The sequence below is a fragment of the Hippocampus zosterae genome, chromosome 19 (assembly GCF_025434085.1).
Source record: "Hippocampus zosterae strain Florida chromosome 19, ASM2543408v3, whole genome shotgun sequence".
Lineage (NCBI taxonomy): Eukaryota > Metazoa > Chordata > Actinopteri > Syngnathiformes > Syngnathidae > Hippocampus > Hippocampus zosterae.
This window is the reverse complement of record NC_067469.1, coordinates 3,960,217-3,988,046: the sequence shown is the minus strand read 5'-3', so window position 1 is coordinate 3,988,046 and position 27,830 is coordinate 3,960,217. Positions and strand designations below refer to the sequence as shown.

Sequence of the window (27,830 nt, the reverse complement as noted above, 5' to 3'; positions counted from 1 at the left end):
AGCGCTACCACCTCCACAACACCTGGTGTCGCTGGCATGCCTTTCCACTCCAATAACAGCAGCCGTGTCAACAGGATCTGCTGCAAAGTTTACCCACAACGGGACAGTACAGCCCAGTCGAAGAAAGCAGCATACTGCATCCAAGGCAACGTTTCATCGGCATGAATAAGGATCCTGTTGTCATCGTCTCTGCCGCGCGGACACCAATAGGTAAAATACACACACTTTCCACACCACTATCATTCATTTAAGCCACTCCCTCCATTTTAAGTATTTTTCTCATTGAGTTCATCTTGACTGTGGCTCGTCGTCCTCTCAACCGATTCACCTGGAAGTTAACTCGAAATCCAATGTTAATCGTATTAAATTGTGTCGTTATATTGAAATAAAATGTTTTTCCCCAGCTGAATTGAAATTAGTCAATTCATGACGTTCGGTCATACTGTGTTTCTATTGGCTGCATCTGAGCGTCTGCTCTGTGTCGAAGGCTGTGATTGGCGAATATTCATAGGGCCACGGAAATGACACGATGTGATTGGTTACTGACAACATACGAGCACATTGGACCAGGAAATCATTGACATCGTAAATGACTGTCAACAACTGTTTGGTTTTAATATTTTGGGAAAGTAAAAAAATGTTAATGTTAAACCAATCATGATATGTGAAATATAAAGATTATATGTTTTGTGTCACAGTTTAACATTTATGAATTGGCATACTTTACAGTATATATTAATTTGTGGTTCCTATTTTAATATTTCTAAGATGTACCTGGATGAGCAACTACCCCGTCTTCACACAAAACAGAATCCATGTGCAGTATGTTGCCTTACATTTCAATTTTTCCCACTAAAGGGTCCTTGAACGGTTCTCTGTCCACGGTGCCTTTGCATGATCTGTGTTCTGTGGTGATAAAGGATGTCCTAAAGCGGGCTGCAGTGCAGCCAGAAGACGTGTCCGAGGTCATCATTGGGCACGTCCTGACGGCAGGTACTACCAGCGGCCAAGTTGGCATGGTCAACATCCACTCATTAATATTTCCTTTGCCATCTGTCTCGGAGGGCACGGGCAGAACCCGGCACGTCAGGCTAGCGTCGGTGCAGGCATTCCCTACTCGGTCCCGGCATGGAGCTGCCAGATGGTGTGCGGCTCTGGGCTGAAAGCTGTGTGTTTGGGAGCTCAGTCCATCCAGACCGGGGAGTCCACTGTGGTGGTGGCAGGAGGCATGGAGAGTATGAGCAGGGTGAGGATTGCAGTGGCTGACAACATAGTAGAGAAAAAAACTACAGTCTACACTCACTTTCTCTATTGTTCTTTCATCAAAATCGGGAAGGAGTTGCGTGACATCATGTGAATTGTTTTCCCTTTTCAGGCTCCTCACACGTTGCACATGCGAGCCGGAGTGAAAATGGGAGACGCTTCCCTCCAGGACTCCATGTTGGCCGACGGTTTGACCGACGCTTTTCACGGCTACCACATGGGCATCACAGGTATGGCGGTGCGAAAGGATTGAAATCATATGAAGTGGATATAAAAAGTCTACACACCCCCTGTTTAAATGTTTTTTGTAATATATATATTTTTAAAAAAGAGACCAAGATAATAATTTCGGAACATTTTTTGGCATTAATATGTGGTGTGTGTGTCCCCGCCCCTCAGCGGAGAATGTGGCCAAGCAGTGGGACGTCAGTCGAGAGGCGCAGGACGTCTTCGCCGTCCGCTCGCAGAATAAGGCGGAAGCGGCGCAGAAAGCGGGATACTTCCTTCAGGAGATTGTCCCAGTTGTGGTTCCGTCCAGGAAAGGCACGTAACAACTTGAGCATTTCACAGTTTCACGCTGATGATGATTAGTTTTATACCCTGGGACATAAGACAAAGATAATGATATTCAAACGTTGCTCATGAAAACTAAACTAAAGGGAAGCATTAAAAAAAAACTGATCAAACTTCTTCAGGCACGGTGGAGGTGAAGACGGACGAGTTCCCTCGGCATGGCAGCAGTCTCGAGAGCATGTCCAAACTTAGGCCGTGTTTCATTAAAGACGCCAGCGGTACCGTCACCGCCGGCAACGCTTCAGGTGAGCGTGACGTCCCACACAAATAAACTCTTGGAACGGGATATTTGCCAACCTGCGTCCTCACGCCGTAGGTATTAACGACGGCGCGGCCGCCGCCGTGCTCATGAGCCAATCGGAGGCCTCAAGGCGGGGCCTGCGGGCCATGGCCAGAATCGTGTCGTGGGCTCAAGCTGGGCTCGACCCGTCCGTCATGGGCACCGGACCCATACCCGCCATCAGGAAAGCGGTGAGAAGTGGGAACTTTACATTCAATCTTCATCTTGACCATTTGTTGCCACCCCCCAAAAAATGTCTTTCTTATTTTAGGTGGAGAAGGCAGGGTGGCAACTGGATCAGGTCGATCTCTTCGAGATCAACGAGGCCTTTGCCGCGCAGTCCGTCGCCGTTGTTAAAGAGCTCGGACTGAAAGAAGAAAAGGTACCTTTTTCAAATCAAGAAATGAGACTTGACGTGGCACCGCGAAACCAAATTTCCCGCTGCAGGTGAACGTGAATGGCGGCGCCATCTCACTGGGTCATCCCATCGGCATGTCGGGCTGCAGGGTTCTGGTGACGCTGCTGCACACGCTCCAGAGGACCGGTGGCAGGACGGGCGTGGCGTCTCTGTGCATCGGAGGAGGCATGGGCATCGCCATGTGCGTGGAGAGGCTCTGATGGCGCATTATTGATCCCTTCAGTGTAAGAGAGTGCTTCATGGTTAAGTGTCATTGCCGGGGCCTTCTTGTTGCTTCAAACTTCACATTCCGCATCCATTTCCTGTAAACATGAACGGACTATCGTTCAGAATTGATACCATAAGCTGTCCACTGTCATAACTGCTGTCCCTGAAAGGGTTAAATATAGCTACCATGTGACAAAATTAAAAAGCGGCCTACTTTCAAGAAAGGCATCAATCTTTATTTGTGGGTGATGGGAGGGAGTAATGCTGAGTTGGGTTTTTTTTCCTTCCAAAAAAATATTCTGATTGCAAAAAATCTTATGAGAACATTTTGTTAAGACAATGGAAGAACAATCGCCTTTATGAGTCTCGCAATTGTGAAATTTGTGATCACTATACCCTCTGTTGGGTTTCTAACTAACCAGTAGTCAAAAAAATTCATGCAACAGGGTTAATATAATAATAGAAGTATTTTCCTATCGAGTATTAATGCATTTTGGACGAATTCATTCAATGATGTACGCACAGGGCCACAGATTGCAAAAAGTGATCGCTTTCAAGTTGTTTATTAAAGAACAGTTCCATAGCCAAAATGATGTTTGAATCATAGGAATCCGATACATTGTGTAAAAAAAAGAAAAAAAGTTTGCAAAAAAAGAAAACAAAACAGTATTAAGTGTCACTAAAGTAACCACAGTAGTCAGAATAACAAAAACAAAATACAACTCTTGTAAATTTTGTGTCGTCACTCCATAACAATTTTAATTGAAATTCCACAGCACGGAAACTGACTTGGACGCGTAACCGAGAATAGCAAGTAAAAAAAAAAAGTTAACCCAGTTAGAAACCAAAGGGCCACCGCCAGACCCAGACTGCCCCCGAAAAAAAAATGGACATCCTCTCATTTAAAGCATCCCCTTGTCCTCCATCACACAAATCTCAAGAGAAGTTTTCGAAATGTAGCCGTGTTTCATCGACTCCTTTGGGATGTGTATCGAAGAACAACGGTGACATCGGTCTCACTACTTCCCCGCTTGGTGAGCTTGACGTCTCAATAGGACGTAAATCTTCTCCTTGATCCAGTCTTTGTTGTACGGCTGGTACGTTTGGGTGTCCGCTCTGTAACTGAAAAAAAGGCCACGTTCAAAATTTGTAGGACTGCAAATTCACACTTAAAACACTTACACAAGACAGCTCAGGTCTGCCAAGTCATCAATGAAGTCAAACAACTGGCTAATATCGTATGTGATAGACGGGCTGTTGGGGTTCATCCTCTTGAGATGCTCTTCGTACATTTTGCACACACCTGTGAGAAAAGATGCAGCTGTTTAAAAACTGTGCGATATGGACTTTGAATAGCATTTTGGTTGAGACAGTTACTAAATAGCAGGAAATTTGCAAACTTTTCTCGTTCAAGATAATCCACGGGTAGTTTTATAGCGAGTTAAGAGGTTTTGACGGTAAAGCGTCCAGACCTTCCATGCATTCATTCACCGACTCGTAGTCAGCGTATGTCCGGCCTTCGGGTCTCTTGGTGGGCTGAACCAACAGGATCGTGTGCGACTGGGAAATGAAAGGTGAGATGAATGCCACAAAAATGTAAGTATGATCAATACAAAAACAATATTACTTTGTTTGGTGATTTTTACATTTGCACAGCACGTTTGTCTCAGTAACCCGGCTAGCTCGTTAGCTTGCCTGCAGCTGCCCATCCGATTGACTGGGTGCACATTTATTTGTTCAAGCACAAAACAAGAAAAATCACTCACCATGTTCGTGTTAAATTGAATCCTAGTTTAAATTCTGGTACGAAAAATCTGGGATGAAACAACACTCTATGCTCGAGAAATGTCTTGTGCGTTGAAGCTGTTTACGGCAAGATCGCGAGGGGAAGAGATGTCATTACATTTCCGGTATCAAGCGAAAGGGTTTCAAAATAAAACGTTTAGAGCCCCGAATTTCACTGTGCAGTATTACAGTACAGTATTACGTTTATTTCCAGCAGTGTTCTGTCGTCATTTCATAGCTTGTGTTTTGGCCGCGCGATTTCCAGTCATTTATGGATTATTTCTATATTTTGTATTATCTCCAATCATATCTCTGCTTCGAAGTGTTGCCATGCACACATCATCCGAGACCTTCAAAATCTCGAGTGCCGGCGTCGACCTCTCACGCTTACCCACAAACACATTTCATTAGTTCTTGGAGAATGGGAAATCCCAAACATAATGAAAACTTTCGCATCAACCACAATTGGAATCAGTTTCTTTTTTTCCCTTTTTCTTTTTATTATTAAACAAATATTTTTCAGGCAAACTCGAGATGTACGTCAGCAATTCTTGCCGCTGAAAGATGACGTCTTAGGAAAAACGGAGTCCAATTAATTTGTCCCGACGCTAACGATGACATCATCCAACAAAGGTCAAGGAAAGGTGACATAAAGGTAAGTAAACTTGACTTTCCAAAGAGTTATTTTAGATATTTTACCGTGATTACAGTAGTTTGGCTCTGAATTTGTTATTTCAGCGTGATGTGTCGGGTATTTAGAATCGTTTATTTTGCCGTGAGTCATACAATGGCGGTTGTCACTATTAGCAGTCTAGCAATCACCCTTAAGTGGATTTACCAGGGACATTCATACGTTTCTGGGCTGCTTTGAAGATTCGCGTACCTCCATGCCGGTAGTACAATTTTTTTGCGTCTTTTCAAAAGCAGAATTTGCGTCTTCTACCTCTTTAAATAAATGTGGAAAATACATCACGAACGCTGAGCGAATTCGATTCCAATCACAGCTTTGCTAATGGTGTGCAATTACTCCAGAGTGTAAGCGGCAGAGGCCCAAGTTCAGACAGTAGTGAGGACAAGCTAGCACATGGTCTGTGGAGCAGGAGGGGCTGGATCTCCCCAGTGCTGCGAAGGACAAGGTAAATAAATTATGAATCACATCTGCAGTGGGAGATTAATTGAAGTGGAAATAAATTCCGTTCAAATGAACAAAAATGTGAGGCCCGTTTTCATGGTGAATCCTCAAAATGAAAAAAAAATACTGTTGTCATTCTTCACTCACGTTAAAAGGTAAACACAAAAGAGCTTTCTGATTTAGCCCGCATCTGTCCAATCAGGCAAATTCCACTTTGTCAAAGTAAAGCCTCGGAGGTCATCAAAATGGCTACTTGAAAACAAAATGTCTGACTTCCTGTTCTATTTTGTTCATGGCTTCCTGAGACTCTTTGTGGCTCTTGTCATTATTGACCGAATGTCCAAGTTGGTTTGATGAAATTAGTGCCAGTGAGTGAATTTCGGGTGGTTAAGTTTGGGACACTTATTTTCATTTCTACCAGGATGCAAGCACTTGCAAAAATTGGGAAGGTTTTTGTTGTTGTTTGTTTTCAGGCATGATGAGACACCCAAGTTTTCAGTTGACCAATTATTATCTTTTCTTAACAGAATATAAACGGAAGCATTCTTCATACCACTGTGGTACGGTATCCCGGACATCTGGCTCTCCCAAATCCGTTAGCGGCAGTGACCCCATCCAGACAACATCCATACCTAAGAATGGGAGGTAGGTTACCATTTAATTCCTAAGATAACTACAGCAAATTAGGCGCAGACAGCGTCACATACTTTTGAATTGACCACTCTATGGCAATATATATATATATATATATATATATATATATTTCCCTTGGCAGATAATCATGTGGCTTAAGTTGACGCTCACGTGTAAATGGGGTCTTTATGATCCAAGGACTCATGTTTTAGGTGTTGAGTGCATCGCGATGATTTTGAACAAAAATAGTCCCCGATAGAAACAATAATCAGGAGGATAAAATTTATCCTGCAACAACCATTTATTCGGATTGATCATTAAATCATCTGTCATTTATTTTGTCGATTAATAGATTAATCGGATTTATCCCTTTCATGCACCCTGTAACTTGATAGCATAAGATGTCCACTGGAGTAACTGCTGTCCCTGAAAAGCTGTTTTAGCTTGCAAAATAAGGTCAACTCAAATGATACTGTTCAATGTTTATTTGAATTAAAATGTAAATAGTTACTGAAAAGCAATCAAGAGAACAATTTGGGCTGATAGAGTTACTAATACACAACTATGAAAGACGAAATAAGCAGTTGTTCATTTTATTGTTACCCGAAATGGAAGTCATATGCTCATCATGCCATTTTTAGAGTTCCAAACAATAATCAACGCGCTTCAGGTGACACATTTAAATAATCAAACCACAGTTCCTCACTCTCCGCCCACAAAGCCGGACGTCACTTTGCATCCTTCAAAATTCCTCGCCGAGCTTCTCCATATCCTTCTCTCTGGCCTCGAAGGCACTCTTGCTGATGCACAGGTCATCCATGGCGTCCATGATCTCTTGCATATCCGCCGCCAGTTCTTTGTAGCTCTCCTTCAGCTCATCCTGCTGTTGCTTCAGCTCCATGGCAGCTTCGAGTAGCTCTCTGGCCTGGATGCTGCACTGGCTCCTCAGCTCCTCCACATCCGACAGCATGGTCTCCATGTTCCTCATCAGCTCGTTCAAACCCTCGGCCGTCACCTCGAGAGTCACCGGGTTGTCGTCGTCTTGGCTGCTGTCCGCCTCCAACGTCCACTGCAGGGACGTCCCCTCCGCCGATGTCCCCGCCACTGCTTCGGCTTCTGGCTTTGAGTTATCGTCCATGGCTCCCGATGCTCGAGTTGAGTCGCTGGAAGACAAGTCGATAATTCAGCTTGTGGTGAGGATGGGAAAAGGTGTGGAAATGTGGCAATGAGTCAATCATGCTGACTCGCTGTCCAGCAAACTGCTCCACTACCTCTGGTTCCCATTCTAACGGCTATACTTCGCGTGAATGGCATATTCATCTTTTTAAAGTTGGATGATGGGGCCACTGGTCATGAGCTCTGCCTAGCAACAAGTGATGCAACGTCGCCATGGGAAAATGCTTCTTGGAAGGCCTCTTAGCTCTTTTCTGAACGATTCTTTGACCTGATGCGTGTGCCACTTTGACAGCATCAACGCTTATTTCCATAGATGGTTCGATCCAAATGTATGGCTGCTGAGCAAACGAGTGCCTCAGTGTCATGTGGACGCGTGGAAAACGTACATTCACTGTAAGTTGTGCAACGATCTCCTTTCTTTTTCCCTTTCATGGGGATGAAATAACTTAGGCTTGTGCATGGGTTAAAAAAAAAAAAAGAACACCGGTGCTGTTAATGTCGATTGAGATAAGGACCCTTACATCACTTCAAGTCTCTTATCACGGCAAGACAACTTGCTCTGCGACCGGATGAAAACCGCTGCCCTTTAAATACTGAGTTGTCAACAATAGCTGCTCGAAAGCCATATTTGCAATTCAAATAGTTTATTCATGTATATATATACTGTATATCGATACATATTTTTTCCTTTATCCACGCTAATGAATGAAATACGGTAGCAAAGTTTTTCCCGATGTCACAGCTCCATACAAATTGTACATGGCTTTGCATTACAAAAAAATAATAATAATAATAAGCGCAACAAGTGGAGTGATTTAAACTTAAAAAAACTTGAAACATCAATAAGACGAATGAGCTGAAATAAGGGAAAGCCTTACTTGTTTCTCCGCTTGTTGTGTGTGAGTGTCCGCGATGTTACAGCATGTAGACTGAAGATAAATGGATCTTTTTTGGAACTCGCCCACTTCTTATGAGACGCACACGAATGTAGGCACGCGTACACACACAAAACTCCATTTAAAAAAAACACTGGCTGCGGTTAATGTTTTTTTTTTGGGGGGGGGCGTGTTTGAATCAGATTTATTGCGGGAAAGAAAAAAAGTTTGTCAAGTAGCTTTCTCTCCAAAAAATGTATTTTGCGACTTTTGAGCTGTTTACTTCATTTTAAAAGAATATTGAAGTTAAAAAAAAAAATTAAATACTTGAATATGGTTTTGCAAGGCTTAGTTGATATTTTGTTTGTGTAACAAAAGTGAGCTGGAGGAATAGGAAAAGATTGAGGGTGATGCTAATTTTGCCCACTTCATCGTTCGGGCGATTTCTCGGATTTTAATCTTTTGCAAGCGTAGTTTGAACGTCACATTTTGGCCTAGGGGCGCTCGTTTTGTAAGTCCCTCAAATTTTCTGACGAGGGCAGTGTTGCAATGTTCTTAGTCGGACTGCTCCATATACTGCATGTGTTTGACTCACAGATGAGGTCTGTTGAACTTGTGTGATTATTATTATTATTAATTTTATTATTAGTTTTCAAGTTTCAGTTGAGTATTGTCGTATATCTAAAAGGCTGCCCAACACATACGATCGTCTCAATACCAATTGTGTGTGTGGGGGAGGTGGGTGTCGAAAGTATGGATGGTTTGCTATTCAGGGAGCCCAGCCAAGCGTGAGGCAGAGGAGAGAAAAGGACTATTGTTGCGGTCCATATGAGTGTCAGAGGTGCCTGGTGGAATAGATTCACACGTGGGGCTTTTTTTTTTCTTGAAACCAAAAAAAAAAAAAATGCACCTGCAACAACTGCCTGACCCCCACATCAGATGTGGACCATTTTAGATCTTGTCCTTGTTTTGCCGTCCACTTATCTCTGAGCGCTTTACTCATTAGTTTCCTCAGAAAAAAAAAACACATCTGGTACATCTGTTGAATATTTTCAGACATCCTGTTTCCTCTCTCCCTGATTTGCTCACGTTAATGAGAGCATACGAAAAGATCTGTGTCACTCTTAGAATGGGAAAGAATTAAAGGCTGGCACTTTGCAGTGGTGGACGCTGACTAAGAAGGGTCCCTTTAGCCCCTAACGACCACTTAGGGACCCAAGTAGGTGTGCCGATAAGATTTATGGCTCTCCTTCTGGCAATTGTTGTGAGTGCAACATGCACTGAACGTTCGAGCGTAATGGCTAGATAGTAACTTTGAATCGGAAAGTACAAATGCTACGAGGAATGTTTTTCGCGAAAGGATGAAAAATCCGATTCAGGTCCGAAAATCCCCAAACGCCAGCCTCGCTAAATTAGACAGACAGAACTTGAAACTAAATTCCACGAGGAAGTATTTTCTTCAAAGGGTGGCTGTACACATCGTTCGCGGTTGAGTCTTTTACATCGGGATCACTTTCTTTCTTCTGCTAAATGGGAGGGATTCCACATCTTGTCCCTCGGGCGGGGAGTACAAGTGCATGAATGGCTAAATTCCCGCAACAATGAGACCTCCCTCACTTTCAGAGAACCACAAAGTCCCTGAAAATCATTGAGAATTGACTGAGAAAAAAAAATGAAATGCCGGGAATGTAGTGTAAAAGTGTTGGGAGATGCTAGCCCATCTAACGAGTATGTTTCGATACTTTAACATAAATAAAGACCATAAAACTGTCAAGCACATGCCAGGACCTGTCGGAACAGACGCACTGCTGCTCCTGCGAGGTGGAAGGATAAACAAGAGTACCGGTACATATATTTGTGTGGAAATTACAAGGATGTCCTTTTAACCCTTTCGTGCACCCTGTAACCTGAAAACATGAGAAGCTGTCCAGTGTCGTAACCGTTGTCCCTCAAAGGTGTCAAGTGGAACATGCGGCCGTTATTGATCGTTTTGCCTCGCTCATTCCCCCCCCCCCCCCCCCCCCCCGACGAATCGCTTAGCTTGGTAACGCTCGTGAAAGAAACGTAAACCGGAGCTTGAGCAGGGATGAGGGATGTTTCAAATAAGATGAGAACAGATGTGCGCGTCACGTTGCTCGAACAGACCGAATCAATTTGTCGAAACAATCCATCAGGCAAGAATTAAAACGAGGAATGTTGACTCGTTATTGTTGTCTCGTTCAATCCATTTTTCTCTTTCCCCTATTAATTAGAATTCCACATCCACTGATTTCATGCTGTCATGTTTCGCTTCCCTTCGGATAGTCCCTGCCCCTCTTCCAAAGACCTCATTTCGTCCTTATTGAGGCTACAAAACAGGTTTTCAGGCACCGGGGGAAATCTGCTTTGTCTCCTCTCCCCTTCCAGCTCATTATCGTGTGAATTAATTGCATGCTAACTTTAGCGAAACGGCAGCCTACTTCCATCAGTCTCCTCACTCTAAAGTAGGGTAGTATAGTTTCAGATAAGATGAGCTACGCTAAGATAAAAATAAAATAAAACTAAGCGCAGATAGAAGACATCAAACAGCCAAACGGCACATTTGAGCGAACTAAAACCATGTAAGTTAAGTTTTGCTTCAAAAACTTAGGTTCAAACGAATATAAGCTAAACATAACCGAAGCATATTTGACCTAAACTACACGAAAATAAACTTAGCTAAGCTACACTAAGCTTCTGAAAAGATCATTTTATTCAAACAAAACTAATATGAGCAATATTAAGCTAAATCACGATTGGCTAAATCAAGCTGAAATAAGCTATGATGATTTCCCGAAACCAGGGGTGTCCAAACTTGACCCTCGGGGGGCCGCTGTCAGCTAATCAGCAAGAAAACACGCTCGACATGCCTGCCCTAAACTATAATAGGATAAGTGACTTTGACTTTGAGTTCTAAACTTGGGCCTTTCACAAGAAAAACGACTCAGTCATTTTATAACCGCGATGAAGAGACATTCGTCAATTTAGCATTTCCTTTATCAAATGGACACATTTGAATGTTTTAATAATCTGAAGAGGCGTCCTCTTCAGAGGAGAGGAAATAATTGCACATTCTGGAGGTCAAACTCCTCCCCCTTTAGATCCAGGAAGCGTCTCATAGAGCAGCCACTGTGTTTCCTTTCCATACAATATCGTTTGTCCAGTAATTATCTCTTAAGACAGTCAAATTGTCTTCTGTAGTAAGCGCTGTCCCCGAAATAGTTAACATGGCAGACGTTGCTCCATATTTAACATCATAGTTGTCTGCCGTGCGTATGAACCCACGACGTGTTCCTACTTAATCAGCACGTATAGTGTAATCGGGCATGAGCAAGGGCCAGCGATGGCATGACACACCCTCTTTGGCATTTCCTGCTTTCCTCATGGCCTCATGTGCTCATGTCCATTAATTCTGGCAAACTCTCGACAGCCCATTCTGTCTCAGGGTATGGTATCACAAAGCCCCCCCCCCCCCCCCCCCACCGCCCCACACACACACATTCAGCAGACCATGACTCCCAGTATTTCCCAGCTGATGGCGGAGATAAATTTTCTCATGAGTGGAGGTGTCTATGTACTTTTGTATTGTGTGAATGGAGTGCATGGAGGTCTACATTATGCATCCGTATAGCTTCGCCCATGTTGGGGGGTGGGGGGTAACTGGAGAACAATGTAATCCCGATGCCTATCTGTTTGAAATTGCTGTCTGAATGTCTGTAGCGCCGCACGCATGTAAACAAATGTACACATTACCCTGAGAGTTTTTTTTTTTGACCTGCAGGCATTTTCTTCTTACTCTGTGACTCGAAATTAAAGATCCTTGTGGTTTAGTAATCATTGGTCTTGATGGTTTTGCTGAAAAACAAAAACTCTCATCGCGGCTAAGAAATTTCTGGGGTACTCTTCTTAACCCAGCATGAAGCTCGTAATTCACGTTGGCATTTTAAGACGGACTTAACCTGTAAATAGCATTGAAGTTTACCGAAGTGTTCGATTTGTGACCGGTAAAATTGATTTGTTGACACCTGTAGTGTAACTGTTAAGCAGATCAATGACCATAAATGTTTGACTTGAACTCCAAACTATTTGGACCTATCGATCACATAGAAATGAACAACACGACCACAGTATGTGTAGCAGGGATTTCTCAGTGGAATAAGATTACATTTCGTGTGGGCAAAAAAAATAAAAATAAAATAAAGGGCATGGCAAGATGACGCTAGGATGTGACTAATAGACCTGTTTCTCCATTGCCTGGGGATCCTCGTTGTGACCCCATTTCCTTTCCCTTCCCCCAAGAAGTGGAAGACCGACTGTATGTCTTGGAGATTGGTCGGAAAGAATAGACTGGGAGGTACAACTAGCCCAGAAATATGTAACTACTGCCAAAAACCAATTTAGCTTAGCTTAGCCGCTAACAGCTGGGGAGATGGCTAACCTGGCTTCTGCCAAACTTAATAAAATGTGCTTGCTGGTCAATACATATACTGTACTGTATTATTCATTGGTCGCCCCGACTGACGTGGGCATGATGCCGAGCTTAAAATTAATAATTCACTGTGAACCAGATGGGCATGTGGCAGCTAATATGTGCTTTATTAAATCGAAGCTAATTTGCCTCTAAAGCTTTGCCAGATGAATACCATTTTTTTTTGTTTTTTTGCCCACATCACAGCATTTTTTTTCTCCATGTTTTAAATCTTGTGAGAACATAACTTGAGACTCAACAACCTCTAGCAGTTACGCTGTAACTTTAAACCTGCAAAACAACAAACATCTCCCGCCCCGCGTCAGATGTTAGACCTGTGAGATTTCCCATCGATACGCCGACAGGGAGAGGCACTTTGTTGCTCATGTGGAACCAATACCACGTAAAATTATGAAATACTTTTTGTTGAGCTCACTTCAAACACCCTCTGGTCGCTAGCTTTGAAAGTAACATGATAAATGGTTGCGCTTGCAGCTGTCAAGCCGCTTTGGCTCCGTCTCCATGACGAACGTTTTTCGTGCTGGATTTCATTTGGAAAGCGAACTTTCCCCATGTCGTTCTTGCTTTCGTGCTGTATAACATTTCCGTCCCTTGAAGATAATCTCAAATCATCCCCGGAATGATGCCTTATTATTCTCCACCAAGCTTTGCTGTCAACTTCATGACCGTACAGTATGCTTTTTTTTTATTTCTTTTGTGGGAAAAAAGAAATATAACCATCAGGCATGAATCCTTTGATGGGTCGATGTCCTTTGGGACACCCTGTATTGTCAAATATGACCACATAAATCAACAGGTTGTTCTCTAGAATTAAAAGAATGAACACGCATCTAATTCATTAGATAACAGTGCCTGTTATTCGAGTGTCTTCAAGATGACCTGATGATGGGATTTGGCCTTTAACGGGTTTGGAATTGGGACTGCTGTTGCTGAGAGAGGTGATATCTGCTTGTTTTACAAATCCTTGCTCGAGGCAGGACGCCGAAGCATCTCTACCCGCAGGAGGAGGGCACCGGGGTGGGGGTCGCGACCTTTGACCTTGGGCTGGTAGCCTTCCCTGCTGGCATGTCACATTAGGGCAGAGGCGTGACAGAACTGATAATGGGGGTGGGGGGGACACAAAGTGTGAAGGGCGACTGGATCTGAAACATTTAAGAGAACTTTTTTTTGTTTGTTTGTATTTGGATGTACGTAAAGTTTTTGTAATGCTATAATAAGGAGAAAAAATCTATAAAAAGGAATTAAAATAACTGTGGGGAAAAAACTCAACACTTTTCACACAGTCTGAATTTTCTTTGTAATATTGTGACTTTATTTTCGTCATGTTACGATTTTTTTTTTCCTGTTGCGTGTGCTAACTTGGTGGTAATTCTTTTATTACAGTGAGTCCAAATCGAATTAGTGGTCCTGCATGAGTGCTATAAGCTGCAGCCCATCCATCATCTCATGCTCCTTCCCGCTGCACAGTTGAGTGAGTTTTCCTGCTGGCCCACACAGGAAAGGGGAAATGATTGGTCCCGACACGGGCCGGCCGTCTCGCTTTTACGCTTGTACATTGATACTTGCGCCGTGATAAATCCTTCCAAGAAGGTATGTTGTTCACCTTTTAGTGAATAGAGTGCCTGTGACGGATCAGCACTTGCGCCGGGCTGTCAAATCTTTTAAATGAAGTGCAACTGGGTGATGATGTGAACGTTTCTACGAGCCTGCAACATTTTTGTGATTAATCTACAATATTAGAGTATTTACGAGAACACAACAACCCCAGGACTCGTCTAGTTCCAATATTTGCTATTGGGAAGAAGGAATTGGTTCACAGCCAATCTGGCACGGATTATGTTTGACTTTTGACTCCTATGCTGGCAGATTCAGTTCAGCGATGGTATGAATTGGAATTTCAGTGATGCTCCGTCTCTGTATGTACCCTTCCACAGTCTGCCGTTTGCTGGAAGTCAGTTGGGATAGACTTCATCTCAACTGTGACCCAAGCAGGTTCAGCGGTCGAAAATAAAATGGATTTTACTTTAATAACCTTGCATTTTGCATGAAAATCCTGCTTAGTCCAAATAATTCTATTTGGTTGATTAGTTTTGTTGCCCCGATGGATAAGCACATGCTTTGCTCCTTCCTGCCGTAATTCAGACAAATTCAGTGTTTTTTGTTTTGTGGCCAAAATTGATGGATATTGCCATGTGTTTCCTGTTGTAGTCAGGTGCGTATGTGTACGATTATATATATTTTTTCTTTGATAGGGGGGGGTAATTGGTCTTTCTTCAGCTGCAGCCCACATTTCCAAGGGTGAGACTGGAAGCAGCAGACGGACGTGCTCAGACGTGCTCTGTACTGCAGTGTATATTTTTGCCAGACATTAGCCGCCAGCTAGCTTGGATGCTAACAGGCTTCTGGACTGCCTATTGGTCGGCGTTTTTTTTCGCACAGCATTGATCTTTTCTTTAATTTTTGTTTTGTGCCATTTATATTACCCTGAGTTCGGCAGGTCTTTACAGAAGGCCCAGGTACCAAATGCCCGGCGGTGCCACTGACCTGATTTGACCTGTCAATGTTAGACGTCAGTTGATGCATGCCTGCTGAAAACACACGCGCCCATACTTTGTAATATTTGTTGACTGTGCCCCAGTGTGTCACAACAGATCCTACGCATCTGCCGACAAATGGATGTCAGCGGGAAAGCACATTCCTGCCATCACACCTGCAAACTGTGATTCAGGATTCCGCTTTATTCTGCTTCCAAACATCACTTACTATTAAGATTGGCTGCAGAAACACGTTTTTGTGTACTTATCAGCTTTGAGAGGACAGGCGGGAGGGATAGGTTGGCCCAGTTTGGGTTTAGATGATGATCTTTGAAAGTATGTAAACATGCTTTTGAAAGAGGAACGTGCAATAGACTGGCAAGTTCCTTTTTATGGGCTCAAATGATTTGAGTTCCGCTCATGAAATTATCTTTATTGTTTTACATGATCTGAATTCTTGTAATTGCACAGAATCAACTGCTGTACTTGAAATGAATCCCTGTGCGTTATACCGGACATGGTTGGTCCATGCACATGGCCATCCTCTCCAGACCCGATCGTCCCTGGAGGTTGTAACTGGGTAAACTGACGGCTAAGGAACAGAAATAGCGACTAGAAGCAGGCCAGTTGCAGGGAGTGTGTGAAGCACTGCCACTGTGATGTAAAGCATGGAGATGCTTGTCAACCTCTCGGAGATAACGGTAATACAGGGGAACCTTGGTTTTCATCATCAATCCTTTCCGAAAAGTTGGATTAAAAACAAATCCTATGAGAACTGAAGCAATATTTCCCCATAGGAAATATTGTAAATCCAATTCATTCGTCCCAAACATTTTCTTTTAATCGGTGATGGTGAGCTTTCGAACGAATCCCTGTCATAAACAAAATCAGAGAACGAACATTTCGACTTTGCAGTTTCCTCAAACCCAGATCGAAGTGGATATTGTACAGCATCAAGTGAGTTTGACTTTCAAGCTTCCGCTAAATTATGAAGTTATCAGACGGCTAAATAAATAACCCAAAGCAGACATATGGAGTTAATTCTTTGAATTGGACTGGTGTTCCACATAGCTTCTATGTTAATGCAAGGCAACTCGCACTTGAAACCCCCCCCCCCCCACCCCAAACCCCCGCTTGATCCCTACTGCACCCTCCCCAAGACCTCATATATGCCGTTTCCTCTCTCGTATTCTGTCTACAGTTTCCATGAATACGGCAGTCTATTCCCAGCTCCACATTCATTTGAATGTACGGCGGGTCATTACGGCCATAATGACCAGTATAAAAAAAGCAGTGGCAAGCAAGTTGGCAAACATTTCAACGTTATTTAGCTTCTCTATTAAATTAGAGAGCACGCAGACTATATGATCCGAAGGAGCTCAAATAAATGTTTTTGAAGCTGTGGTGGCAAACGTTTACTTTTTTTTTTTTTGCTGCTTTTCTCCTTGCAGCTGGCTGTGTGGGCAGTGCAGCTGTGTTTGAACGTTGGCACTTATGCCGTTGAAGTTCTACGCGTGGCCCGCTGCATACAGTATGCATGTTGTCCATACGAAAGGGTGCTCCACAAATGGCTCCTTTTTCATTATAGCATCCAACTGCAAAATTAATTTTTAGGTGGCCGCGATTGATAAATCCCCTTTTTATTGTTATTCTCTAACTAACTTCATAAATATTATCTTTTCAGTCTTCCTTTAAGGATTTCACCGAAGCTTGCTTTCAGCGAGTCCGTCTGAAACGTGTTGGGTGCCCCCTGTGAAGACAGGTCAGCTTTGGTCTTCAGCGTCTTTGTGGTCTTGTCAGTGTGTTGCGTGGCTTGGCCAGGGGCGGTGGCCTCACCCTAACAACAAACATAAAAGTAATTTATCTCCCCTGCCATAGAAAAGAGAGAAGCCCCCCTCCCTCACCCCCTCCGCCAGCTTCCCTTAACCACCCCACCACCAACTCCCCTTTATCCAAGTCTCCCACACAGCAGCTGTTCCTCTCACTTTCCGCACTCCCTCCATCCCTCCCTGCCCAGCACCAGCCACACTAAGATGCCTTTGTTTTATTGTTTGGCAGCGTTTTGGCAGCCCCCCCGCCCCTTCCCTCGTCTGGAACAGGACAGGGGTCCGACTCCCTCAGAGCATGGATGCTCGGTTCTAAGTGTCGAATTAGGAACAGCGGCTGGCTTCTAAATAAGCTTTTTGTAAGGCGTTATTTATCACCCACATCACTTTGGCTTGTTCAACAGTCCTAAATTTTAATCATTGCTGCGTTATGATTTTATTTTCTGTACATATCAGCTCCAGTGAATATTTTTTTAATGATTTCCTTGCCTTAAAAAAAAAAAAACTAAACTAAATACTACCAAAAATATGAAATCGTCGATTGCACCTCTGAGATCTGTTACCTTGGAGCCAATTTGTCTTGACACTAAAAGCAAAATTTCAAATTTGTATTGCCAGATTTGTTGTTGTTTTGTTTCTCCCAAAGAATGCGGATTTCAGCCCATATTTGTGGCTCTATAGTTACGCAATTGAAGCAGTGGGCTGCTGTATAAAACAATAAATAGCACGCCGGTTTCCTGCACCTCCTTTTACGCTTTCCCAACTCTGCAAAGTCAACGTCTCGTCTGTGGACATGTTGGGACGATAACAATCAGAGCTGTTTACCCTTCAGGGCCACTTTTCCTCATCGGAAATAACTCGGAGTAAATGGACAGAAAGAAGAGAGACAGCACAAACCGAAATAGAGATAACCACTTCATGGGGATTTTGGCGCCGTATAAATAAAGGGCTATTTTTGTTTTTGGAATTTTTCTGTTATTTCCGCAGCATTGCTCTGTGTGACTTTGAGTTGGCGTGACTGACACAGGTGGCAAAGATACCCACACTTTGTACTCAAGTGGAATTGCAAATGATTAAAACGATCAGATATTTAAATATTTTAAAGTTGTTAAATAGCTGTTTTAGCCCCAGAAATACAAGCTTTGTTTTTTACGGTGCATGAAACCTGCGCGGCGCCTGGTGCATCTCTGCACTGAGGTTGGTGAGACCGAGTAATGGTATTTTTGCAGATAATTGCTGGCCAGCCGATCAACAGGAGGGAGTGCTGCGCCGCTGTGGGAGCAATCACAGGTTCACGTACCTCCGTGTCATGGCTGTCTATTTTTTTTAATGCCGCGGTTGGTTTCAAAATTCGGGGATAAAAGTAAAAAAGCAAAAGCACAGAAAACTAAATCTATTTCAGTTCAGTTCCCTCCAACCATTGCTAACTATGCTCCTCCTCTTGTTATTAGATTTTGAGGCATGATGGTGAAAGGCTTGTCCAGTGGCTGTTTAACTGACTTCTTTTTGTATTGAAACTCACACAAAATAGGAGGTATGTAACGGACTGTCATTACCAACAGTCAGCAAAATGCCAGAATGTGCCTACACCCCCAATATGCGTACGTGTGTGTGTGAGGGGCGGGGGGCGTGTCTCACCTAGAAAGAATGTCTAACAGGTGGTATTAGCTATTGGAGTTTGCCACTCAGAGGTTGAACAAAAGCAGTGGATATTTTAGAATGCCGGCTTGTGTCTGGCTCCTGTCGTACTCTTTGTGTGTGTGCTATGTGCGTGCGTCTGTCAGTGTGTGGTCAGCTCCGGACCGACCATTGTGCCCTTGGCCCTCAACAGATGTGGTCTGAACAATGAGCTGGGTAAATAAAAGGAAGTGGTTTATAAATAGCCCCCCCCCCATGACCGCATGAGTGCAGTTCGACTGCTGTGTGTGTGTGTGTGTGTGTGTGTTCCTGTAATGCATGGATTGTACTGTAGAAAGCTGCAGTGTTTAGAGAGACCACAGGTACAGTGCAATTCGTATTGAAAAAAAAATTATAAAATATATAGTACTTGAGTATTTTTAGGTACTTCCATCTTTCTCTTCTGCTGCTGCTTTGCTCAGCCTGTCCGAGCAGTGAAGCTTGATGTCTCAAATTCAATCATTACAAAAAAACAACAACAACACAGGGGAACAATTGTGCGATTGAAGGCACGACTTTCCCTATCCTGCCATACACATTCCTGGAGCCAGGCCAAGTGTTCTAATGCATATTTTTCCAGAGTAAAGCCGTCGACCTGCGCTCACAATTGCGCATGCCGTCGGAAAGCGCACAAAGTGCTGCTTCTCCTTTCTTGACTGATGGGGTCACATTTCAAGATGGGATCTCTCTCAGGCGGGCGTCCCAGATTGCGGGTTCTGTTACAGCTCCACGGGGACGTGTGACCGCATACAGTGTGTGTACGTGTGTGTGTGTCTCGCAGGATGGGGGTCCGTGGGTGTTTTCATTGCGGCTGCCTATCGCATATATTCACAGCACACTTCATCTGAAATCCAATCCGCCTTGTGAAGTGAGCAGTTAACTTAAAGACCGATAACGGCACAAAGAAAGTACAGTTAGGAGTTACTCCACGCGAGCCTGATGACCGTATTTCCCCCCCCAAACAAACTGGTGTGTGTGCGTATGAGCTCTAAAGTTTTGAACTGCAGCATATGTATGTAAAAAGATCTACCAGTTATGACCACCATCAATAATATCGTGAACACGGCCTGATTGACATTTGTGTTTGTCACCCGGGAGATTAGCATCGCGTTTGTGTCTGGAGGGCGTCAAAGTTGCTGTGTCAGCGCGTCTGTGGGCGCGGCTTTATGCCCCCCCCCACCCCATCTTCTCTTTTAGGTCACATGTGGGATGAGTTAGGACGTGTTGCTCAACGTGTGAATGCATCTGAAACACAGTGATGGGGAAAAAAATACTTTAAAATTTATTTTCAATATTAAATAAATTTAATATTTGATATGTAATATTTAATATCGGGACAATTTGAAAGTCATAACCCAAGTCTTGTAAAACTTGTCTTGGACCAAGTTCACCGCAAGTCATTTCTTCCCTAGTCAGAGTAGATTTTTCTTTTTATTGGGTGGGTGGAGGGGGCGCGGGGGGGGGGGGGGGGGGGGTTAGAGGGCTCAATGAAGATCTGCCAAAGCCTTAGTTGAGTGCTCACCTCTAATTTTGGGCTCACTGGCAACAAAACCCACCACTTACCTTATTATGCTGGGGGAGCCGAATCTCGGCGCTAAGTGAGGACTGATTGGCGGATAGCACGAAGGCCGAGAAAAGAAGATGGTGAATGAAAGGAAGGGATTGGAAGAGGGTCAAATAGAAAGGGAGCATTACGAGGAGACAGAAGTCTGACGGGGGACTTGGTGGGATGAGAAAGCAGCCATTTTTTCCTTTGCTACTGTAAATAATAGCCCCCGCTTGAGTTGGAACGGCCTTCACGGCTCCTTTTGTGCGCCGTGACATCTTAGGTTCCCTAAAGAGAGAGAGCGCGGCTCAAGCTTGGTATGGGAACCGCAGAGTATTAGCGCCGTATGAATATGGGGGGGGGGAGTAAGCCTGCACAGGTCAAAGGGACGCTGCCAACACACACTCTTGCCTCTTTATCCTCCGAAAAACCCCACACAGGCAGGAGACCAACTAATAACCACAAAGCTGTACTCACCCGTGGCTTTATTAATTCAAGTTCCAACAGTTCGGCCGTCAAATTTGTTCTCAAATCCTCCTCATGTAGCCTTTCAAAAAAAACTAAAACAGATTGTGGTATTCATGCAATCTCAATATAATGTAACCTCCAGGGGTGAAAACAATTCCTTCCGGGGTGATGTTGTGTGTGTGTTTTTTTTAAGTATCTACTCGCTTTTACTAGATTAGGGAAATAGAAGTACAATGAGGTTGTTAAAAGTAACATTGCAATCGTATTAACTGTCAAAATAAGCACTGTTGATATCATCTTGTAAATAATATGAAAGTATACAATTTTGTGCATTTCTACCAAGCAAAATGTAACAAAGTGCTGCTGCTGCTGCTGCAAAAAAAAAAATGCTGTCAAGCGGTGAGAATGTTTCTTGAGAATGATCCCCAGGTTTGCACCCAGCTCAGAAGGGATTTTGGCACACCCCTCTTTACCGAAACTTTCAAATCCTTCAAGTTCCTCAGATGCCGCTTAGTAACTGGAAGCTTCAGGTCCCTCCCAAGTTTATTTTATATTTTTTAATGGAGGAGTCTGGACACTCGAGAGTTTTGGAACAACCATCTTCTCTGTTCTCGCTGAGGAAAGGCCCAGTTGGCGTAGTGAAGTCTCCCTTGTACCCTTTTGCAGAAAAAAAAACAAAACAGCCTTGAGGTGCACTTGAACTGACCGACATTCTATCGACTCGTTGTACTGAGGTCAATCAGACTCTGAGATCATGTCGTGTCATTCAACGCAGGACCTCCAAACCAAAGGTTGTTTCGAGGTTTATTACTTGAGCGTGGAGAACTCATGACCCCTAGAAAGGTGGCCAGAATAGAAACGACAGTGACAAGGATCACGTCAAGGCAGTAAAACAAACAACAAAAGACGTCAACATTTCCTTTACCACTTGTCGTGTGTCCGCAGGACGTCCGAGAAGACGGGAGATACCATCGCTGAAATCAGTGTCGGTGACGAGGCCGTCACATGAGCAATGATTCACCTGCCTTAATGATGTCGCATCCTGTTTGATAGCTTCGTCTGTAAACAACCAAATGGGACATGCCGGAAATCGGGCGGAGCCTCTGGGTGATTGGTCTTCCTGTTGTTTGCTTGCTTCCGATACGGGAGCTCCTCTCGCCCTGTCCCCCCCAGTCAGTGGGCAGTCAGTTTGGTTGCTTCCATCTGATTTACCCTCCCCCGCAACCATCTCCCTGGCTCTCTCTCACTTTCTCCCAGTGTCTCTCATTATTGGAGCTGACCTCAGACAGGTGTGTAGCACATTATTGGATCGCCTTTGTAGGGTTTTTTTTTTTTCCGAACGATATTGCTTCAAACCCTCGGAGATGGAATTAATGTGTGATGGGATGCTGGGATACCGACGTCGGAGGCAAGGCTAGCCCTGGGAATGTTCACTCGGCGGTGAGTGACAGCTTGTCATTGTTTTTGTGTGTGTGATTGGAGGCTAACAGCACTGTGAGTGTTAAAAGTATGACATGGACATTTGTATCCTTTTTATTGTGAAGTTTTTGATTGTTGGTGTGCTGTACGATTTTTCCAACTTAATGTGCCTTATTGAAAACTCCTCTACAATGAAACCTACATGTGTGAAAATACCCCCCTAGTGTGAAAACATCTTGATGCATTAAAGCCATTCCACTTTTCTGCTCCCCCTACAATGAAAAGTCCCCCTGTTGTGCAAACTAACTAAAACATGACAAAGTCGGTCAAATTCTACGCCAAAATGTTGCGTGACCAATCGCAAGGCAACAAAATGTGCTCATGTCGTCAAGTCCCCAAGTATAGTTTTAGTTGGCTAATTCCACCACGGCCGCTTAAACTGACAATTATGCAGCGCAGACTTTCTTTTTCATTTAAATGCTACCTCTGTCTGCTTGTTTAATTAGACAACTGCCAAAATAACACTTTTAAAAAATCTTATTGGCCTAAATGTCCAATTCGGTCGATACTTGAACATTCTGTTTCTCTAAGATACTCAGCGTGTCTTACAACAATTTGGCTGTGTTCAAAACTCTTTAAATGTGCTTGTCTGTGTTTACCTAAAGCACGTGAAAATAAAAGGGGCAATTCTGGGACCAATTTGAGTGCACACACACACACACACGTGCGCGTCCCAATTTAGGTGAACTGGGGCAGCGAGCAAATGGAACACACACCAAGGGGGACGGATTTATTGAGGCTGACAGCGGTCAAGACCGTTGTGGCACAGTAGAACATTCAACCGCTTCGATAGTCTTGCCATTGACGTCATTTTTCATCGTAAATAGAACATTTTCTTCACGTTCCAAAACAAAAAATATCCAAATCTCTTTTAAGCCTGCCTATGTACGTTCTACTTAACGTGGTTTTTAGCATGAATGCGTATTTTGGTACAAGTCACATGTTTCCCCTCGATGGCAAAAAGTCCCTCGCTCCCTGCTCTGCTGGACTCCTTTTCCTGAAGCGGGGACCCTCGTCCTGCATTTTTAATCTCAGGCCGAACACAGCTTCCTCCACATATCCACCAATGTACAGTATACTCTCAATAGCTCACGCGCACCGACGTGCACTCTTGCGCGCACGCACACACTTTTGTGTGTGTGCGTGTGTGTAGTTCACCAGGATGGTCCCTCAGTTTGCTGGAAATTCCTTTCGGTTCTCTTTTAGCTGAAATGTCTTGGAGGAGGACAGCAAGGCCCCCAAATTCCCGAATTAGTCTTGGCGCTGCAAGCAGGCAGCAAGACTGCCTCGGGGAATAGCATCTGGGAATCTGGAAGCCCCCCGTGTAATCCGGGAAGGGGAAAATCGATACAGGACTCAGTCGTTTAATGAATTCCGTAACTGAACTATTAAATGAAGTCCGTATCATTCACAAATGGCTGGATTGAGCACGTTTTCTAATGTCAGCTGAAATATTTCAGACGGCGCATGTGAGATTGAAGTAGTTGGCAACGGTTGTCCGGTGTTAAATTTGAAAGGGGGAGCTGAGCGGGCCAAAACGAGAGCGATGAATTAAAGTTGGTGACAACAAAGATCCCTGTCAGTTGAGTGTCTGTGTGCGTCTCCGGACTAAAAACGACGTGTGTCTGCAGATGATCCATCTGGCCTGTGACCAACACAGCGAGGGTCTCCAAGGGAGGGGGGGGGGAACTGTATATGAATGACCTCCCCAACCTTCCGCCACCAGCAAACTCGTGTCATTAGTCACAGTCTCGCTCATTCTTTCCAGCCGTTCTCCTCGCACTTCCATGTGTCCTATTTTGACTTGTCGATTGTCGCGCACGCGTGCGATCTTTTTTTATGTCTTGTTACCCGCTCTTAAGCGTTTGCAAGAAGGCCGTTTCCCCTTTAAGGCTGGAGTTTACGATGCCGTCCAAAAGCAAATACTACGTGTGTGTGCGCGCCAGTAAATGTTGAATAGGCCGTGTGTGTGTATGTGTGTGTGTGTGTGTGTGTGTGTGTGAACCCTGTGCACCTCTTTAGTGTTAACGCTGCCCCAGCATGATGAGAAATGAAGTACTTTATTGGCAGCAAGCATTTGCCCACTGTATCCTCACACCATGACACTTTGCGTTGGGGATGAACACTTGCCGTCACCATGGTGACTCAGCGAGAACTAACAGTAAAGTCCAAAAGAGCTCGAGACTCGCTTCTGTCGCTTGTAAATCTCAAGATCCTGAATAACTGCACTTGGAACCCTTTCAGGGATATTCTACAGTACTACTACTAACCCTTACTGCAGTAGACAGCCCATCATGTGATCAGGTTACGGAGTACATGAAAGGGTTCAAATCTAGATGAAATGAACCCCTAACTGATGGGTGGAGAGCTAAAACTTCAATGCCAGGATGGCTTTGAAAGCACGGCTCAATTTGTCTGTCCGTTGTTTACGTGTTGTGAAGCTGTGAACCAAAGTGGCTCTCAGGTCGACATCCTTCAGGGGAGCGCCTACGGGCCATCAGATAAAGCAGACCGCCGCGGCAGTTCTCTGTCATCGGCTGTTTCGTGCTTGACTGAAGTGAAGCTTTTTCGGACTGTCGCCGCCGTGTATGTTTACCAAAGTTAGAGGTGCTCATTACGTTGGGCGGGGTGGGACGTTTGCATTGGGAGTGAAGCTTGAAGGCCTTTCGCGGGTCAGCGGACCCTTGGGTCATTAAACGGGGTCGCGCTTCTTGGGGTCCAGAGAATGGTCGAGGCGAGGGGCTTGATTATTGTATTGGTAGGCAGCTGGGGGGTGGCCCCATGCCGTTGGGACTCTCAGTCCTACAGTCTCTTCTCGTCAACCCTTTGGCCCGAAGCTTTTCTTTAATTTCAAGGTACACATGCAACTTGTTTTCCTCACCGATAGTGCTGCTGTTGTCCAACTTTTGCTGCCCATTGCAGCACTAGTTATGCTGCTAGCTAGACTTCTAGCATCGCGGCCATATGAACTTTGCCCCCGATGTCACTCAACAGGACCCAGGTCCCTTAAAGGCCCATACAGGTACAGATTTTCACCTATTGAGAGCCCGTTCTGGAGCATATTGTTTGTGTTGGCCTCAAGTAGAAATTTCTTAAAACGCTACGTCTCGCATTTGTCCCAAGATGACAGCGGCAGCAAAGGTTTCCTGATTTCCGAGTGAGGTCAAAGGTATGGAAAATGGGAGAAAGAGAAACAAGAGGTCACTTTTTAGCCCCACCCCCTTCGCCCCGAACATTCATGTACATGATGCGTCCGGGCCTCCCCCGATTTTTCTTTCCCTTCATTGTGCCGGTTGAGTTTCCTCTGATCTTGCACACAATGGTGCCCTCCCGACCTTGGAGCGAGGAGCTTTTGAATTTGAGCTGGACGATTGATCAAGCGCTCCCACACGCCGATACGCAGCATGTAACATTGTGCAATTTCTGCCAAAGCCTTGCAGTCTGATTGCACATGAAGTCTTGGACGTCGAGAGAAAAGCTGAGAGAACTGAATGGAGAACTCCCTTGTCATTTTTGCAGCTTGGGAGTGCACGGTGGGGAGGAGTCAGGGGGAGGGGAATGAGCCAGCAGGGAAGAAGCATAGGCCATTCACACACACGCACACACACAAAACCTCACACTCGCATCGAAAGCCACTCGGGAACACTTTTAGACACACTCAGGCGTGCGGTGGATGTGTTGCCACAGTGCCGCGAAGAAGGGGTCCCCCTCGGAACGGCACTGAAGCAAAAGGACACAGTAGCAATTGGCCGTGTATGTATGAGTGAGCTGAGCGCATTTCCAGGAGTGGACGGCGCACTTTTTGCTCCCCGGGGGGGTTGGAGAAGGGATTCACTCTGAAATGAAGACTGCGGGTCAGATGAGGCAATTTACTTCTTGGAATACTCGGACTATTTGATGCAGTGTGGGAATCCTTCACTTTGTCCCTTTTGAAAACTTTTTTTGGTCACCATGCCGACCGGTAAGCTCAAAAACACTCCATGCATGCATTTGTAGAAGAAAAATGTTTTCTTCAATCGGTATTGATGATGGCGGCAAAATGACACCTTGTAGTGTGCTGGCATGACACACAAACATGATTGGTGTGTGTTGCTGGCATGTTTCTCGTTGGTGGCGTGTGCGCGTGATAGTTGGTCCTCAGTTGACAGCTGTGCGCGAAGTGACTCCGCAGTGTCCAGCCTGCTGTCTGAACACCGTCCCCTGAGCTTGTTTTCTAACAGAAGGGTGTTAAAAGCAGTGCATTTGCTTTCTTGTAGCTTCGCCCCCCCCCCCCCCCCCCCGATGGCTCATTTGTGGCTTTCTGGATTTGGATTCCCCATGGTGGGATACTTTGGGATTCATAGGTTTTGAACATCTTTATGGTCTACACGGTGTCTTGGTCAATTTATTATTATTTTTTACTGATGTCATTTGAAAGATCTGACCATTTCGTTCGCTTTAACAGAGTCTGATTGTTTTGTCGCGCAGCTTTTATGGCACACGTCAAGTGTCAGGAAAAGAGTTGGAGGCTGCATGGTAGGAATCATTGTGATCTATTGCAGCCATGACATTTTTTTGTAAGTGAAATTTGTGCAGCCATAGTATTTTAAATACCAACTTTTACTCTACCTAGTGTTGATTGTTATGGACAAAACAAGTTTAATATGGACAAAGGCAAGTCTGATGTGTGTGATTCAGATTTGTATATGGTTTCAACTGCAGAAACGGATTCGGAATGTATTTATGTTGAAAAAAACAACCCAATAGTGCGCTTAAAAATCAGGCCCCTGCAACGAGTTTGTAAATAGTGTGGGGGGGGGGGGGGTGTCTAAAATAATGCCTGTAAATGTTAAATAAGGACATAAGTGGCATTTAGTTCAAGTGATGGTGGGAAAATGCTAGCATGAGTGAGTGTAACCTAGCATGTTCTCGAACCTATTTTTACACAGTATAGCAACAACAGCCACAAATTGCTGTTCACGGGGGTCAGTTGGAGCGGGGGGGGGGGGGGTGCGTTACTTTGATGTGGCTCACTGTCTCATGCTTTGAAGCATCATGAATTTGACCATGAGACTAAAGAAGAAAAATCTTCATTTAGTTTTCCCCAACTAGTTATCAAATGCACAACAACCGTTTTGTGAGTTTAACAGCTTACGGCTCTGAAAGCCAATACGCGCCGGCTTCCTCTCAGTGGGAGGGTTGGGATGCCATTCTACAGCCTGTGACCCAAATTAGAGCCTAAAGGGTACCCGAATTGGGGAACGTAGTTGGAGGAGGGGGGGAATACAAATGGCAAAGCAAGGAAGGGGGGGGGGCGGTATAATTACTGTTTAGGGCAAACTATTTGGTTCTGAGGTGATGGAGACAATGGCGGGCCCACCATCCATGCCTCTCTCCCACCCAGTCATCCTTTGGAGGGACGTCTGCCCCGTCTACCCTCACCCCTTCACCCTCCAGCACATCACATCAGGC

General features: G+C 44.5%; 3 protein-coding genes and 1 long non-coding RNA gene across 6 annotated transcripts in view; 2 read left to right on the top strand and 2 right to left on the bottom strand.

Moving 5' to 3' along the window:
* Nucleotides 1–58: 58 nt before the first annotated feature.
* acat2 (acetyl-CoA acetyltransferase 2) lies at nt 59–3,331 on the top strand. Its single transcript, XM_052052488.1, has 9 exons — nt 59–210; nt 859–993; nt 1,065–1,246; nt 1,376–1,493; nt 1,663–1,806; nt 1,959–2,081; nt 2,153–2,307; nt 2,388–2,498; nt 2,564–3,331. Exons 1-9 carry the CDS (start codon nt 162–164, stop codon nt 2,732–2,734), a joined length of 1,188 nt encoding a protein of 395 aa, XP_051908448.1. The 5' UTR covers nt 59–161; the 3' UTR covers nt 2,735–3,331.
* erh (ERH mRNA splicing and mitosis factor) lies at nt 3,289–4,671 on the bottom strand. Its single transcript, XM_052052487.1, has 4 exons — nt 4,508–4,671; nt 4,214–4,301; nt 3,924–4,044; nt 3,289–3,863 (listed from the first exon to the last, which is right to left on the bottom strand). Exons 1-4 carry the CDS (start codon nt 4,508–4,510, stop codon nt 3,761–3,763), a joined length of 315 nt encoding a protein of 104 aa, XP_051908447.1. The 5' UTR covers nt 4,511–4,671; the 3' UTR covers nt 3,289–3,760.
* A 381-nt stretch (nt 4,672–5,052) lies between these two features.
* Nucleotides 5,053–27,830, top strand: part of LOC127592026 (pleckstrin homology domain-containing family G member 1) — a 44,633-nt gene continuing 21,855 nt past the window's right edge. The window contains exons 1-3 of one of the 3 annotated variants that reach the window (XM_052052411.1): nt 5,053–5,181; nt 5,559–5,662; nt 6,186–6,303. In XM_052052411.1, coding sequence (XP_051908371.1) covers nt 6,297–6,303 — 7 coding nt within the window. In that variant the 5' untranslated portion in view covers nt 5,053–5,181; nt 5,559–5,662; nt 6,186–6,296. Of the gene's footprint in view, nt 5,182–5,558; nt 5,663–6,185; nt 6,304–22,165; nt 22,341–25,976; nt 26,341–27,830 lie in introns of those variants that run through there. The other 2 variants (XM_052052412.1, XM_052052410.1) reach the window with 2 other exon arrangements.
* Nucleotides 21,083–22,043, bottom strand: LOC127592068 (uncharacterized). Its single transcript, XR_007960052.1, has 2 exons — nt 21,826–22,043; nt 21,083–21,557 (listed from the first exon to the last, which is right to left on the bottom strand). It is a non-coding gene; the product is annotated as an uncharacterized LOC127592068 (long non-coding RNA).